Source organism: Hyperoodon ampullatus (assembly GCF_949752795.1).
Source record: "Hyperoodon ampullatus genome assembly, chromosome: 4".
NCBI lineage: Eukaryota > Metazoa > Chordata > Mammalia > Artiodactyla > Ziphiidae > Hyperoodon > Hyperoodon ampullatus.
Window position 1 is genome coordinate 123,244,046 of NC_136917.1, and position 13,146 is coordinate 123,257,191.

A 13,146-nucleotide genomic window follows, 5' to 3' on the forward strand; every position below is an offset into this window, starting at 1 on the left:
AGTTGTGGTCTGGGGGAAAATATTAGCAATGTTGTCATTTTACTACTTGCATACTTTCTGCAAAAAGCGTGCCTAACAATGTCGGATGACCTATATTTTAAGCTTAAGTAAACATATCCTTACACATAAGACAAACTCATATGTTCTCCTTTAAGTACAATTTCTGCACATCATTTATGAGAAGATGATTGAGAGGTAATAATTAAGGCCATCCAATGTAGACAACTAAAGCGTTTTGCTTTAAGTAAAATAAGAACATGCTGCTTCATTTTCAATTATCACAGTATGAAACTGATGGTCCCAAAACTGCATTGCTGTTTTAAGCTCTAAAGTCATTCTTGAAAACAGACTTCCCTCTCATATTAAGTGAACCAAGTAAGAAGCTCTTCTGACATAACACTTTCACACTTCTCTATGGGAGGGAATGGAATATCCACCTAAATTCCATATGAATTGAGAATGACTAGTCCATATAAAATTCTAGAAAACAGTATACCACATTGTAGAAGGCACTAAAGCTTCAGCTTGTGCTCCCATAGCCCATTTTGAAAACCCAGTTTTCTTATTATAAATGGCACCTTTGCCACCTACAACTGACAACACACACTGCGATACTGTTCATAATAAGCTTGGAAGTGTCAAGAGAGTTCAAAAAGAAATGCTTACTTTGTGGGGAGACCCAATGATTCTGAACACTGAATACTAATATATTATTAGTATTCAACACAGTTGTTCTTCCTTTTGAAAAAGAACAGTAGCATGCATTGTCAGTTGGTTTTTAATCCACTTATTTAAGCAACTTTAATCTGTAAAACTATTTTAAAGAAAAACTGCTGTCCTAAACAGTGAGCAAAAGAAAACACAATAGTGAGAATTTAACACAATCACTGTAAATCCTGTGAAGTCAATGTTAAAACTTCTTACATACTCCGCACTTACAAGGGTGTGTATATATTTGCACCAATTTCAAGCAAATCATCAATCTGTAATATACTGAAATTAAAAAAAAAGTAAAACAATACAAAATCAGTTACTAGCATTTTTTAAAAGAGCCTCCAATGCTTATCTCCAGTCTTTAATGGATAGTACAAATTTAGATCTTTAATGTCCCATTTATTTTAATGGTTCTTCGCAAACACTTAACAAACCACATGACAAGTGTGTCAGCCACCATGGAAATGCACAGCTTTTAGAAGATGAGGAGTTTGGGTAACACCTGTTATTTTCACGATGTCCATGCTTTATTTTCTTACTCAGTAACAAGATGGCCACAAAGTCACCTAACAACTAAAAAAGCTGTTAGCTCATATCTTTATGCTCTACTGGATTTCTTCACTGTTTAACATCTTGTTGAGAGAATTAAAAGCTTTGGATTCCATTCCAGCGTGTGTTTAGAGGTGCATTTGTAGGTCCTATACTGCTTCTGTTTTGGTAGAGAGGTTTTCTTCATTTGGTTGACAATTCCCATTTTGCTGTACTTTGTTTTCCTCAGTCCTTTGTGCATCCTTGTCATCTACTTCTTTTCCCACACTTGAATCTGGTTCTTTATTGTGCTCCTTCTCCTACAATGAATATTTAGGTATACATTTAATATTTTTCTCAAGAGTTGTCTGCTATTACATCTAGTTCTGGCTAAAACTTTATCTTTTGTGAATTAGTCAAACTGGGTATTATCTCCCATTACATTTTCATATAAATAGTATATACGAACATGTATCACTATGCCCTTTGTACTTCTACTAAAAGATAGGACAATCTATGGAGATTAAGTTAGAACAAAATAGGTAAATAGAAACTCTTGGGAAGAATTCAACAAACGTTGCTGACTGACTTGAAAGGTGGAACTGATCGGCTGAAAGTAAAATAGTTCCCATAGATGTCAGGATAGATTTGTAATCTGGACACCAAAGAAGCAAAAACAAGGGAATGTAGAAAAGGAAATCACGATTCCTCCTACCAAAGACTGTTTAAGAACAGTCCAAATTCAGCTCTCAACTTAATGGAGAATTAAATGAGAACATGTGGAACAGTGCCTGGAATGTATTAAGTGCTCAGGAGATATTATCAATGTTACTGACAATGATGATAAACCTCTATCAGTATGGGAATAAATAAGACTGTAAGATAAAAGCTTCAGAACTCATAATTGATTTCTAAACACAAATATACTTACCAGTATAATAAGGGAATTAACCTAATTCACAAGTACTTAAAATATTTTATCAAAAAAAAATGAAGGAAAACAAAACAAAAACCCTTACCTGGCGGAATTTGGTTTTCCCTTAATTATTCTAATTCAACAAACCTAACTTTGGTATATATTACAAAACCAGTGATAACATCACCTGTCAAATTTGCTAAAACAAATATAGTGAGGAAAATGGCAACAAGTAAAAATATTCCAATACAGTTAAAATTTTTATTGTATGCCATTCTGTGATTCTCTAAAATAAGGAATGCAATTGTTTATACTAGTAAACATTACATTAATTAGTTCTTGTCTTCAAAAATTAGGTTAAAAAACTACCAATTTAACAAATAGTACCAAAAACACACAAGGCACTGGTAGTATAAAATTACCTCTATGCAATAAAGAAGAACAATCTCAAACATTAATTATTCAAACCCTAAACACTGAACGACTTTCTTACTTTAAGTGAAGTATTGTTCTTCTCTACCTTTTCCTTCCCATCTCTGTCATTAGAACTCTTTCTTGTAGAGGCTGAACGTTCTCTCTCTCTTCTTTCACTGATGTGGTCCCTTTCTTTTTCTCTCTTTTTATCCTTCTTATTTCTGCTATAAGAACATTAATAACATGTCATTAACTTCTAAAAAAGTAAACACCCACTATATTGTTGACAAAATATTCTTACCTAACATTAATGCACTGTAAACAAGCGTATCAGTAACCTGGTGGACCAAATAACATAAATGAGTCCTGTAGCCCACCTAACTCCACCCCACACCCAGTTAATTTTTTAAAGACACACAAGTCATTACTGCAGAGGCCACCAAGTGTTCACATAAAACACAATTCTGTATTATCAATTTCTTAGTTTTGAAACATTCAAGGTTTATTTATCTACTGTAATCAGGATAAAACAAAACCAAATATATAATTTTTTTTTACCCACCTTTTCAAAGTAAAAAATGAATAAGCAGAAAAGAATAAAAACGATAAAGAATCAGATATGGCTCTCAGGTAAGGCTGAATGACTTCTAGGAAAATGTGGAACTTCAAATAACCAATTATGCCATGTGCCCTCCCCTCTCATTCACAATTACAAAAAAGTCCCATCCACCAATTCAAGAGCAAACATTATGCAGAAGATGGAATGAACAAGTTCCATTTGTAAAAATTACATATCCTTAAAATTAGAGGGGAAAAAATGACGCATTTCCTATCAGAAGCATAACAGACACCTTCTATTCAAAATAATTAGCCTTAATATGGAATTCTAAACTTTTTTGTCTTAATTATGAATATTTTAAAAATAAACACAAAGACCAGGGGGGACAAATAACACTTAGGAAACAGACCCAAGTACCTAAGTAAATTCAATAAAACAAAGGGGTGGCATCTCAAATCACTGGGGCAAAGTTCGTCTTTTATAAATAAAAGACTTGGGGACAACTGGATTATTATTTGGAAAGAGACAAAACTGGGTCCATATCTCATTCACATAAATAAATAAATCCAAATGGATTAGAGACCTAAATTTTTTACATGAAACAATACAAGTACTAGAAGAAAACATAAATAAGTTTTTTTCTAACTTAAGTGAAGGGAAAGATTTTTTTAGCCCTAAATAAAATTCCAGGTACGATAAAATAAAAGATTCATTAGTATGTCTACATAAACTTTTGCAAAGCAAAAAAAACAAAACAAAAACCACTACTAGCATATTCAAAAGAAAAACGACAAAGAAAAATACATTTGCAACATTATTTATGTATGTATATCTTTATATACAACTCTTAAAGCCAAGGAAACAACTACATCAAAAAGAATGAGATTCTTGAGACCTTCCTAGTGGTACAGTGGTTAAGAATCCACCTGCCAATGCAGGGGTCACAGGTTCAAGCCCTGGTCTGAAAAGATCCCACATGCCACAGAGCAACTAAGCCCGTGCACCACAACTACTGAGCCTGAGCTCTAGAACCCGTGCTCCACAACAGGAGAAGCCACCGCAATGAAAAGCTCGCACACCGCAACAAAGCGTACCCCCCACTCGCCACAACTAGAGAAAGCCCACGTGCAGCAACGAAGACCCAAAGCAGCCAAAAATAAATAAATAAATTTATTAAAAAAAAAAAAAAGAATGAGATTCTTAGGAGTAAGTTTAACCAAAAAGGCAAAAAATTTGCTGAAAAGAAATAAAGACATAAATAAATGGAAAAACATCCCATGTTCTTGGATCAGAAGACTTAGAGTTAAGATAACAATAGTATCCAAAGTGATCTACAAATTCAATGCAATCCCATTGGCACTGTTGGCAGAAAAAGCAAAACCCATCCTAAAAATCACAGGATCTCCAGGGACATCAAAATAGCCAAAACAATCTTTAAAATAACAACAAAATTGGAAGACACACCATCCCTGGTTTTAAAACTTCCTACAAAACTACAGTAATCAGAACAGAGTAGTACTGGCATAAGGAGAGACTTACAGACCAATGGAAAAGACAGAAATATACGGCCACATGTATGGTCAAATGATTTTTGATAAGGGTGCCAAGACCCATTCAACAGGGAAAGGACAAGCTTTTCAACAAATGTTGCTAGGAAAACTGGACATCCGCATGCAAAAGAATGAAGTTTTAGACTCTTACCTTACACCATATGTAAAAATTATCTCATAATGGATCAAGACCTAAATATATAAACTAAAACTGTAAAACCCTTAGAAGAAAACACAGGGGAAAATCTTCATGACACTGGTTTTGGCAATGATTTCTTGGATATGACAGCAAAAAGCAATGAAAGGAAAAAAACAGATAAATTTGAATTCATCAAAATTAAAAAACTTTTGTGCATCAAAGGATACTTACTCAAAGAAAGTAAAAACACAACCCACAGTATAGGAAAAAAATACATGGAAATCATATTAGCTGGTAAGGGATTAACAACCAGAATATAAAGAACTACAACTTAAAAAACCAAATTATCTAATTCAAAATGGGCAAAAGACTAGAATAGACATTTCTCCAAAGTAGATACACAAAAGGTCAATAAGCACACGAAAAGATGCCCAACATCACTAATCATTAGAGAAATGCAAATCAAAACCTTAACAAGATACCATTACACACTTACTAGAATGGCTATAATCAGAGAGAGACAATAACAAGTGTCAGTGAGCATGTGGAGAAATTGGAACACTTGTACATTGCCGATGGGAATATAGAATAGTGCAACCACTTCAGAAAAGTTTGGCAGTTTCTCAAGAAGATAGAGAGGATTACTATATGACTCAGCAATTACAACTCCTAGGTATAGAAACAAAAACATGTCCACATCAAAACCTGTACACAAATGTTCATAGCAGCGTTATTTATAACAGCAAAAAAATGGAAACAATACTAAATGTCCATCAAGTAATGAATGGTTAAACAACAAAACCTGGTTTTATCCATAGTGGAATATTATTTACCCCTAAAAAGGAATGAAGTACTGATTAATGCTACAATATGCACGAACCTTGAAAATGTTACATTTAGTCAAAGAAGTCAGATACAAAAGACCGCACAGGGCCTGCCCTGGTGGCGCAGTGGATAAGACTCCATGCTCCCAATGCAGGGGGCCTGGGTTTGATCCCTGGTCAGGGAACTAGATCCCACATGCATGCTGCAACTAAGAGTTCACATGCCACAACTAAGGAGCTGGTGAGCTGCAACTAAGGAACCCTGGAGCCGCAATTAAGGAGCCCACCTCCCGCAACTAAGACCTAGTGCAACCAAATAAATAAATAAATAAATATTGGGGGGGGAAAAGAAAGGCCACACATATTATATGACTCTATATGAAATGTCCATAACAGGCAAATTCAGAGAGACAGTAAGTAGATTAGTAGCTGTAAGGAGCCATGGGGAGTAACTGCTAATGGGTACAGGCTTTCTTTCAAAGTGACAAAAAATGTTCTGGAACTAAGTAGCAGCAATGGTTGCACAGAACTGTGAACTCTTAAGAAAAATGCAATGAAAATTACTAAAAATCACTGAAATGCACTAAGGGTGAATTTTATTTTACATAAACTACTTCTCAACTTAAAAAATAACCCAGAGGGCACCTGCCAGCCACTGGTGGGGGACTCTGACGCCCAAGAAGACGGGAAGAACCCCAAAGTGAACCGGTAGGATGTAGGGGGACTGAGCGGGGAGGAGAAGAGGAGGGCAGACAGGATCGGCACCCCTGAGGCCGGGGAGATGAGGAGAGGCAGCGGGGAGGGACCCTCCAGAAAGAGCAGAAGAGGACGGAGGGTGATCGCCTGGCCCACTTGGGCCGCAGAGCCTGCGGAGCTCTCAGGCTGGTGCCTCCTCTCCAAACTGTGTGGGTCCTGGGGGCATAGGAGGGAGGCCGGGAGATCAGGAGAGGCAGCCAGGAGGAGCCCTCTGGGAGCAGCAGGTGACTGCCACGCCCACTCAGGCCCAGGGAGCCTACTGAGCTCCCAGGCCAATCCCATCCTCCAAACCCCCCTCCAGGATGCATGGGTCCTTGGGGGCACAGGAGGGAGGCTGAGGACATCAGGAGAGGCAGGCGGGAGGGGCCCTCCCAGACTGTAGGAGCGGGAAAGGAGAGGAGGGTGTTTGCCCTGCCCACTCGAGCCCAGGAAGCCTGCTGGGCTCCCAGGTGAAGTTCCCTGCCCTCTGAGACCAGGGGTGGGGGGCACTCCTGGGCCCCTTCAGTTCCTTGAGCCTAAACGCCAGCTCCCCACAGCCCCCAGGGCCTCTTCCAGCCCTGGGGGTCCTGAGCATTGGTCCTGCCCACCACCCAAACCTCGCCTTTGCTTAGGCCCCGCCCTCCACAGCCAAGACCTCTCCCCCCGCCTTTTTTTCTTTTTCTTTTCCCTCCTCCTCTTTTTTACTATTGTGGTACTGATGTACCTTCCGGTTGTTGATTCATCTGTATTTTTATTTTTATATTCTTCCGAACATATCTGTTAGTTTCCTAGTCTAATTTTATTTTTTCCTTTGTTATTTTTATTCTTATTTTTGGGGCCCCACAGGCAGCTTGTGGGATCTTGGTCCATGAGCCCGGGGTCAGGCCAAAGCTCCTGCGGTGGGAGCTCCGAGTCCAAACCACTGCACTAACAGAATCTCAGACCCCAGGGAATATTCATCAGAGTGAGGTCTCATGGGGTTCCTCATCTCAGCACCAAGACCCAGCTCTACCCAATAGCCTACGAACTCGAGTGTTGGAAGCCTCAGGCCAAGCAACCAGTAAGACAGGAATACAATCCCACTCATAAAAAAAAAAAAGAAAAAAAAAAAGAGACGGCAAAAAAATATGTCACAGATGAAGGACCAAAGCAAAAACCTACAAGACAAAATAAATGAAGAGGAAATAGGCAATATACCTGAAAAAGAATTCAGAGTAATGAGAGTAAAGATGATCCAGAATCTTGGAAATAGAATGGAAGCACGGACTGAGAAAATACAAAAAATGTTTAACAAAGACCTAGAAGAAATAAAGAACAAACAAACAGAGATGAACAACACAGTAATTGAAACGAAAAATACACTAGAAGGAATCAATAACAGAATAACTGAGGCAGAAGAATGAATAGAGCAGGAAGACAAAATGGTGGAAATAACTGCTGAGGAGGAAAATAAAGAAAAAAGAATGAAAAGAAGTGAAGACAATCTCAGAGACCTCTGGGACAACACTAAACACATCAACATTTGAATTATAGGTGTCCCAGAAGAAGAAGAAAAAAAGAAAGGGTCTGAGAAAATATTTTAAGAGATTATAGTGGAAAACTTCCCTAACATGGGACTGGAAATAGTCACCCAAGTCCAGGAAGCACAGAGTCCCATACAGGATAAACCCTAGGAAAAACACACCAAGATACATATTACTCAAACTAACAAAAATTAAATTCAAAGAAAAAATATTAAAAGCAGCAAGGGAAAAACAAAAAATAACATACAAAGGAATCCCCATAAGGTTATCAGCTGATTCTGCAGTGGAAACTGTGCAGGCCAAAGGGAGTGGCAGGATATACTTAAAGTGATGAAAGAGAAAAACCTACAACCAAGATTACTCTACCCAGCAAGGATCTCATTCAGATTCGATGGAGAAATTAAAACCTTTACAGACAAGCAAAAGCTAAGAGAATTCAGAACCACCAGACCAGCTTTACAACAAATGCTAAAGAAACTTCTCTAAGTGGGAAACATAAAAGAAAAAGACCCACAAAAACAAACCCAAAACAATTAAGAAAACGGTAAAAGGAACATACATACCGATTATAACCTTGAATGTAAATGGATTAAATGACCTAACCAAAAGACACAGACTGGCTGAATGGATGCAAAAACAAGACCCATATATATGCTGTCTATAAGAGACCCACTTCAGACCTAGGGACACATACAGAATGAAAGTGAAGGGATGAAAACAGATATTCCATGCAAATGGAAATCAAAAGAAAGCCGAAGTAGCAATACTCACACCAGATAAAATAGACTTTAAAATAAAGATTAGGGCCTCCCTGGTGGCGCAGTGGCTGAGAGTCCGCGGGCCGATGCAGGGGACACGGGTTCGTGCCCCGGTCTGGGAGGATCCCATATGCCGCGGAGCGGCTGGGCCCGTGAGCCATGGCCGCTGGGCCTGCGCGTCCGGAGCCTGTGCTCCGCAAAGGGAGAGGCCACAACAGTGAGAGGCCCATGAACAGCAACAAAACAAAAAAAAAACAAACAAACAAACAAAAAAAAAGTAAAATAAAGATTATTACAGAGATAAGGAGGGACACTACATAATGATCAAAGGATCAATCCAAGAAGAAGACATAACAATTATAAATGTTCATGCACCCAACAGAGGAGCACCTCAACACATGGGGCAAATGCTAACAACCATGAAAGGAGAAATTGACATGAACACAATAACAGTAGGGGACTTTAACACACACTTACACCAATGGACAGATCATCCAAACAGAAAATAAACAAGGAAACACAAGCTTTAAATGACACAATAAACCACATAGATCTAATTGATATTTATAAAACATTCCACCCCAAAGTGGCAGAATACACTTTCTTCTCAATTGCACATGGAACATTCTCCAGGATAGATCACATTTTGGGTCACAAATCAAGCCTCAGAAAATTTAAGAAAATTGAAATCCTACCAAGCATCTCTTCTGATCACAACGCTATGAGATCAGAAATCAATTACAGGGAAAAAAAAACTGTAAAAAACACAAAAACATGGAGGCTAAACAGTGTGCTACTAAATAACCAAGAGATCACTGAAGAAATCAAAGAAGAAATAAAAAAACACATAGAGGGCTTCCGTGGTGGCGCAGTGGTTGAGAGTCTGCCTGCCGATGCAGGGGACGCGGGTTCGTGCCCCGGTCCGGGAAGATCCCACATGCCGCGGAGCAGCTGGGCCCGTGAGCCATGGCCGCTGAGCCTGCGCGTCCGGAGCCTGTGCTCCGCAACGGGAGAGGCCACAACAGTGAGAGGCCCGCGTACCGCAAAAAAAAAAAACACATAGAAACAAATTACAACGAAAACACGACGACCCAAAACCTGTGGGACGCAGCAAAAGCAATTTTAAGAGGGAAGTATATAGCAATACAATCTCACCTCAAGAAACAAGAAAAATCTCAAACAATCTAACCCTACACTTAAAACAACTAGAGAAAGTAGAAGAAAGAAAACCCGAAGTCAGTAGAAGGAAAGAAATCATAAGAAAAGTGCAGAAATAAATGAAATAGAAACGAAGAAAACAATAGCAAAGATCAATGAAACTAAAAGCTGGTTCTTTGAGAAGATAAACAAAATTGATAAATCCTTAGCGAGATTCATCAAGAAAAAAGGAGAGGACGCAAATCAATGAAATTTGAAAAAGGAGAAACACAATGATGCTGCAGAAATACAAAGGATTATAAAAGACTACTACAAACAACTGTATGCCAATAAAATGGACAACCATGAAGAAATGGACAAATTCTTGGAAAGGAACAATTTACCAAGACTGAACCAGGAAAATTTAGAAAATATAAACAGACCTATCACAAGTAATGAAATTGAAACTGTAATTAAAAATCTTCCAACAAAAGTACAGGTCCAGATGGCTTCACAGGCGAATTCTATCAAACACTTAGAGAACAGTTAACACTGATCCTTCTCAAACTCTTCCAAAAAACTGCAGAGGGAGAAACACTCCCAAATTCATTCTACAAAGCCATCATCACCCTGATACCAAAACCAGAAAAAGATATCACAAAAAAATAAAATTATAGACCAATATCACCGATGAACATACATGCAAAAAACCTGAACAAAATACTAGCAAACAGAATCCAACAGCACATTAAAAGGATCATACACCATGATCAAGTGGGATTTATCCCAGGGATGCAAGGATCCTTCAATATACGTGAATCAATCAATATGATACACCACATTAACAAATTAAGGAATAAAAACTGTATGATCATCTCAGTAGATGCAGAAAAAGCTTCTGACAAAATTCAACACCTATTTATGATAAAAACTCTCCAGAAAATGGACATAGAGGGAACCTGCCTCAACATAATAAAGGCCACCTATGACAAACCCACAGCAAGCATCATACTCAATGGTGAAAAACTGAAAGCATTTCCACTAAGACCAGGAACAAGACAAGGATGTACACTCTCGCCACTCTTATTCGACATAGTTTTGGAAGTCTTAGCCATGGCAATCAGAGAAGAAAAAGAAATAAAAGGAATACAAATTGGAAAAGAAGTAAGACTGTCACTGTTTGTTGATGACATGACACTATACACAGAAAATCCTAAAGATGCCCCCAGAAAACTACTAGAACTAATCAATGAATTTGGTAAGGTTGCAGGATACAAAATTAATGCACAGAAATCTCTGGCATTCCTATACACCAACAATGAAAAATCAGAAAGAGAAATTAAAGAAACACTCCCATTTACCATTGCAACAAAAAAAATAAAATACCTAGGAATAAACCTGCCTAAGGAGGCAAAAGACTTGTACTCATAAAACTGTAAAACACTGGTGAAAGAAATCAAAGATGACAAACACATGGAGAAATACACTATGTTCCTGGATTGGAAGAATCAATACTGTGAAAATGACTATACTACCCAAAGCAATCTACAGATTCAATGCAATCCCTATCAAACTACCAATGGCATTTTTCACAGAACTAGAACAAAAAATTTCACAATTCGTATGGAAACACAAGAGACCCTAAACAGCCAAAGCAATCTTGAGAAAGAAAAACGCAGTTGTAGAAATCAGGCTCCATGACTTGAAACTATACCACAAAGCCACAGTAATCAAGACAGTATGGTACTGGCACAAAAACAGAAATATAGGTCAATGGTACAGGATAGAATGCCCATAGATAAACCCACGCACATATGGGCATGTAATTTACGACAAAGGAGGCAAGAACATATACAGTGGAGAAGACAGCCTCTTCAGTAAGTGGTGCTGGGAAAACTGGACAGCTACACGTAAAAGAATGAAATTAGAACACTCCCTAACACCATACACAAAAATAAACTCCAAATGGATCAAAGACTTAAATGTAAGGCCAGACACTATAAAACTCTTAGAGGAAAACATAGGAAAAACACTCTTTGACATAAACCACAGCAAGATCTTTTTTGACCCACCTCCTAGAGTAATAAACAAATGGGATTCAATTAAACTTAAAAGCTTTTGCACAGCAGAGGAAACCATAAACAAGATAACCCTCAGATTGGGGGAAAATATTTGCAAACGAAACAACAGACAAAGGATTAATCTCCAAAATATACAAACAGCTCATGGAGTTCAATAGCAAAAAAATAAACAACCCAATTAAAAAATGGGCGGAAGACCTAAATAGACATTTCACCAAGGAAGACATACAGATGGCCAAGAGGCACATGAAAAGCTGCTCAACATCACTAATTACTAGAGAAATGCAAATCAAAACTACAACGAGGTATCGCCTCATGCTGGTCAGAATGGCCATTATCAAAAAATCTAGAAACAATAAATGCTGGAAAGGGTGTGGTGAAAAGGGAACCCTCCTGCACCGTTGGTGGGAATGTAAATTATACAGCCACTATGGAGGTTCCTTAAAAAACTAAAAATAGAACTACCATATGACCCAGCAATCCCACTACTGGGCAGATACCCTGAGAAAACCATAATTCAAAAAGACACATGTACCACAATGTTCACTGCAGCACTATTTGCAATAGCCAGGACATGGAACCAACCTAAATGTCCATCAATAGGTGAATGGATAAAGAAGATGTGGCACATATATACAATGGAATATTACTCAGCCATAAAATGAAATGAAATTGAATTATTTGTAGTGAGGTGGACAGACCTAGTCTGTCATACAGAGTGAAGTAAGTCAGAAAGAGAAAAACAAACACCGTATGCTAACACATATATACGGAATCTAAAAAAAAAAAAAAAAAAAAAAAATGGTACTGATGGGCAGGAATAAAGAGGTAGGCATAGAAAATGGACTTGAGGACATGGGGTGGGAAGGCAAAGCTGGGGCAAAGTGAGAGTAGCATCAACATATATACACTACCGAATGTAAAACAGTTGGCTGCTGGGAAGCAGCAGCGTAGCACAGGGAGATTGGCTCGGTGCTTTGCAATAACCTAGAGGGGTGGGATAGAGAGGATGGGAGGGAGGCTCAAGAGGGAGGGAATACTGGGACATGTGTATGCATATGGCTGATTCGCTTTGTTGTGCAACAGAAACTAACACAGTATTGTGAAGGAATTATACTCCAATAAAGATCTATTTTAAAAAATTAAATTAAATTAAATTAAAAAATAAAATAAAATAAAAAATAACTCAGGATGGAAGTGGGGCTGGGTATAGTCATTGACCATACACACACACACACACACACACACACAGTGTATATAGTGATAGT

The 13,146-nt window shown here is 38.1% G+C and overlaps 1 protein-coding gene across 5 annotated transcripts in view; it reads right to left on the reverse strand.

Moving 5' to 3' along the window:
• Window positions 1–1,063: 1,063 nt before the first annotated feature.
• SREK1 (splicing regulatory glutamic acid and lysine rich protein 1) overlaps window positions 1,064–13,146 on the reverse strand; it is a 38,134-nt gene continuing 26,051 nt past the window's right edge. The window contains exons 9-10 of one of the 5 annotated variants that reach the window (XM_079703323.1): window positions 2,652–2,793; window positions 1,085–1,562 (exon numbers count right to left, since the gene is read on the reverse strand). In XM_079703323.1, the coding sequence (XP_079559449.1) occupies window positions 1,413–1,562; window positions 2,652–2,793 (292 nt within the window). In that variant the 3' untranslated portion in view covers window positions 1,085–1,412. Of the gene's footprint in view, window positions 1,563–2,651; window positions 2,797–13,146 lie in introns of all 5 variants that reach the window. The other 4 variants (XM_079703322.1, XM_079703321.1, XM_079703320.1 and 1 more) reach the window with 4 other exon arrangements.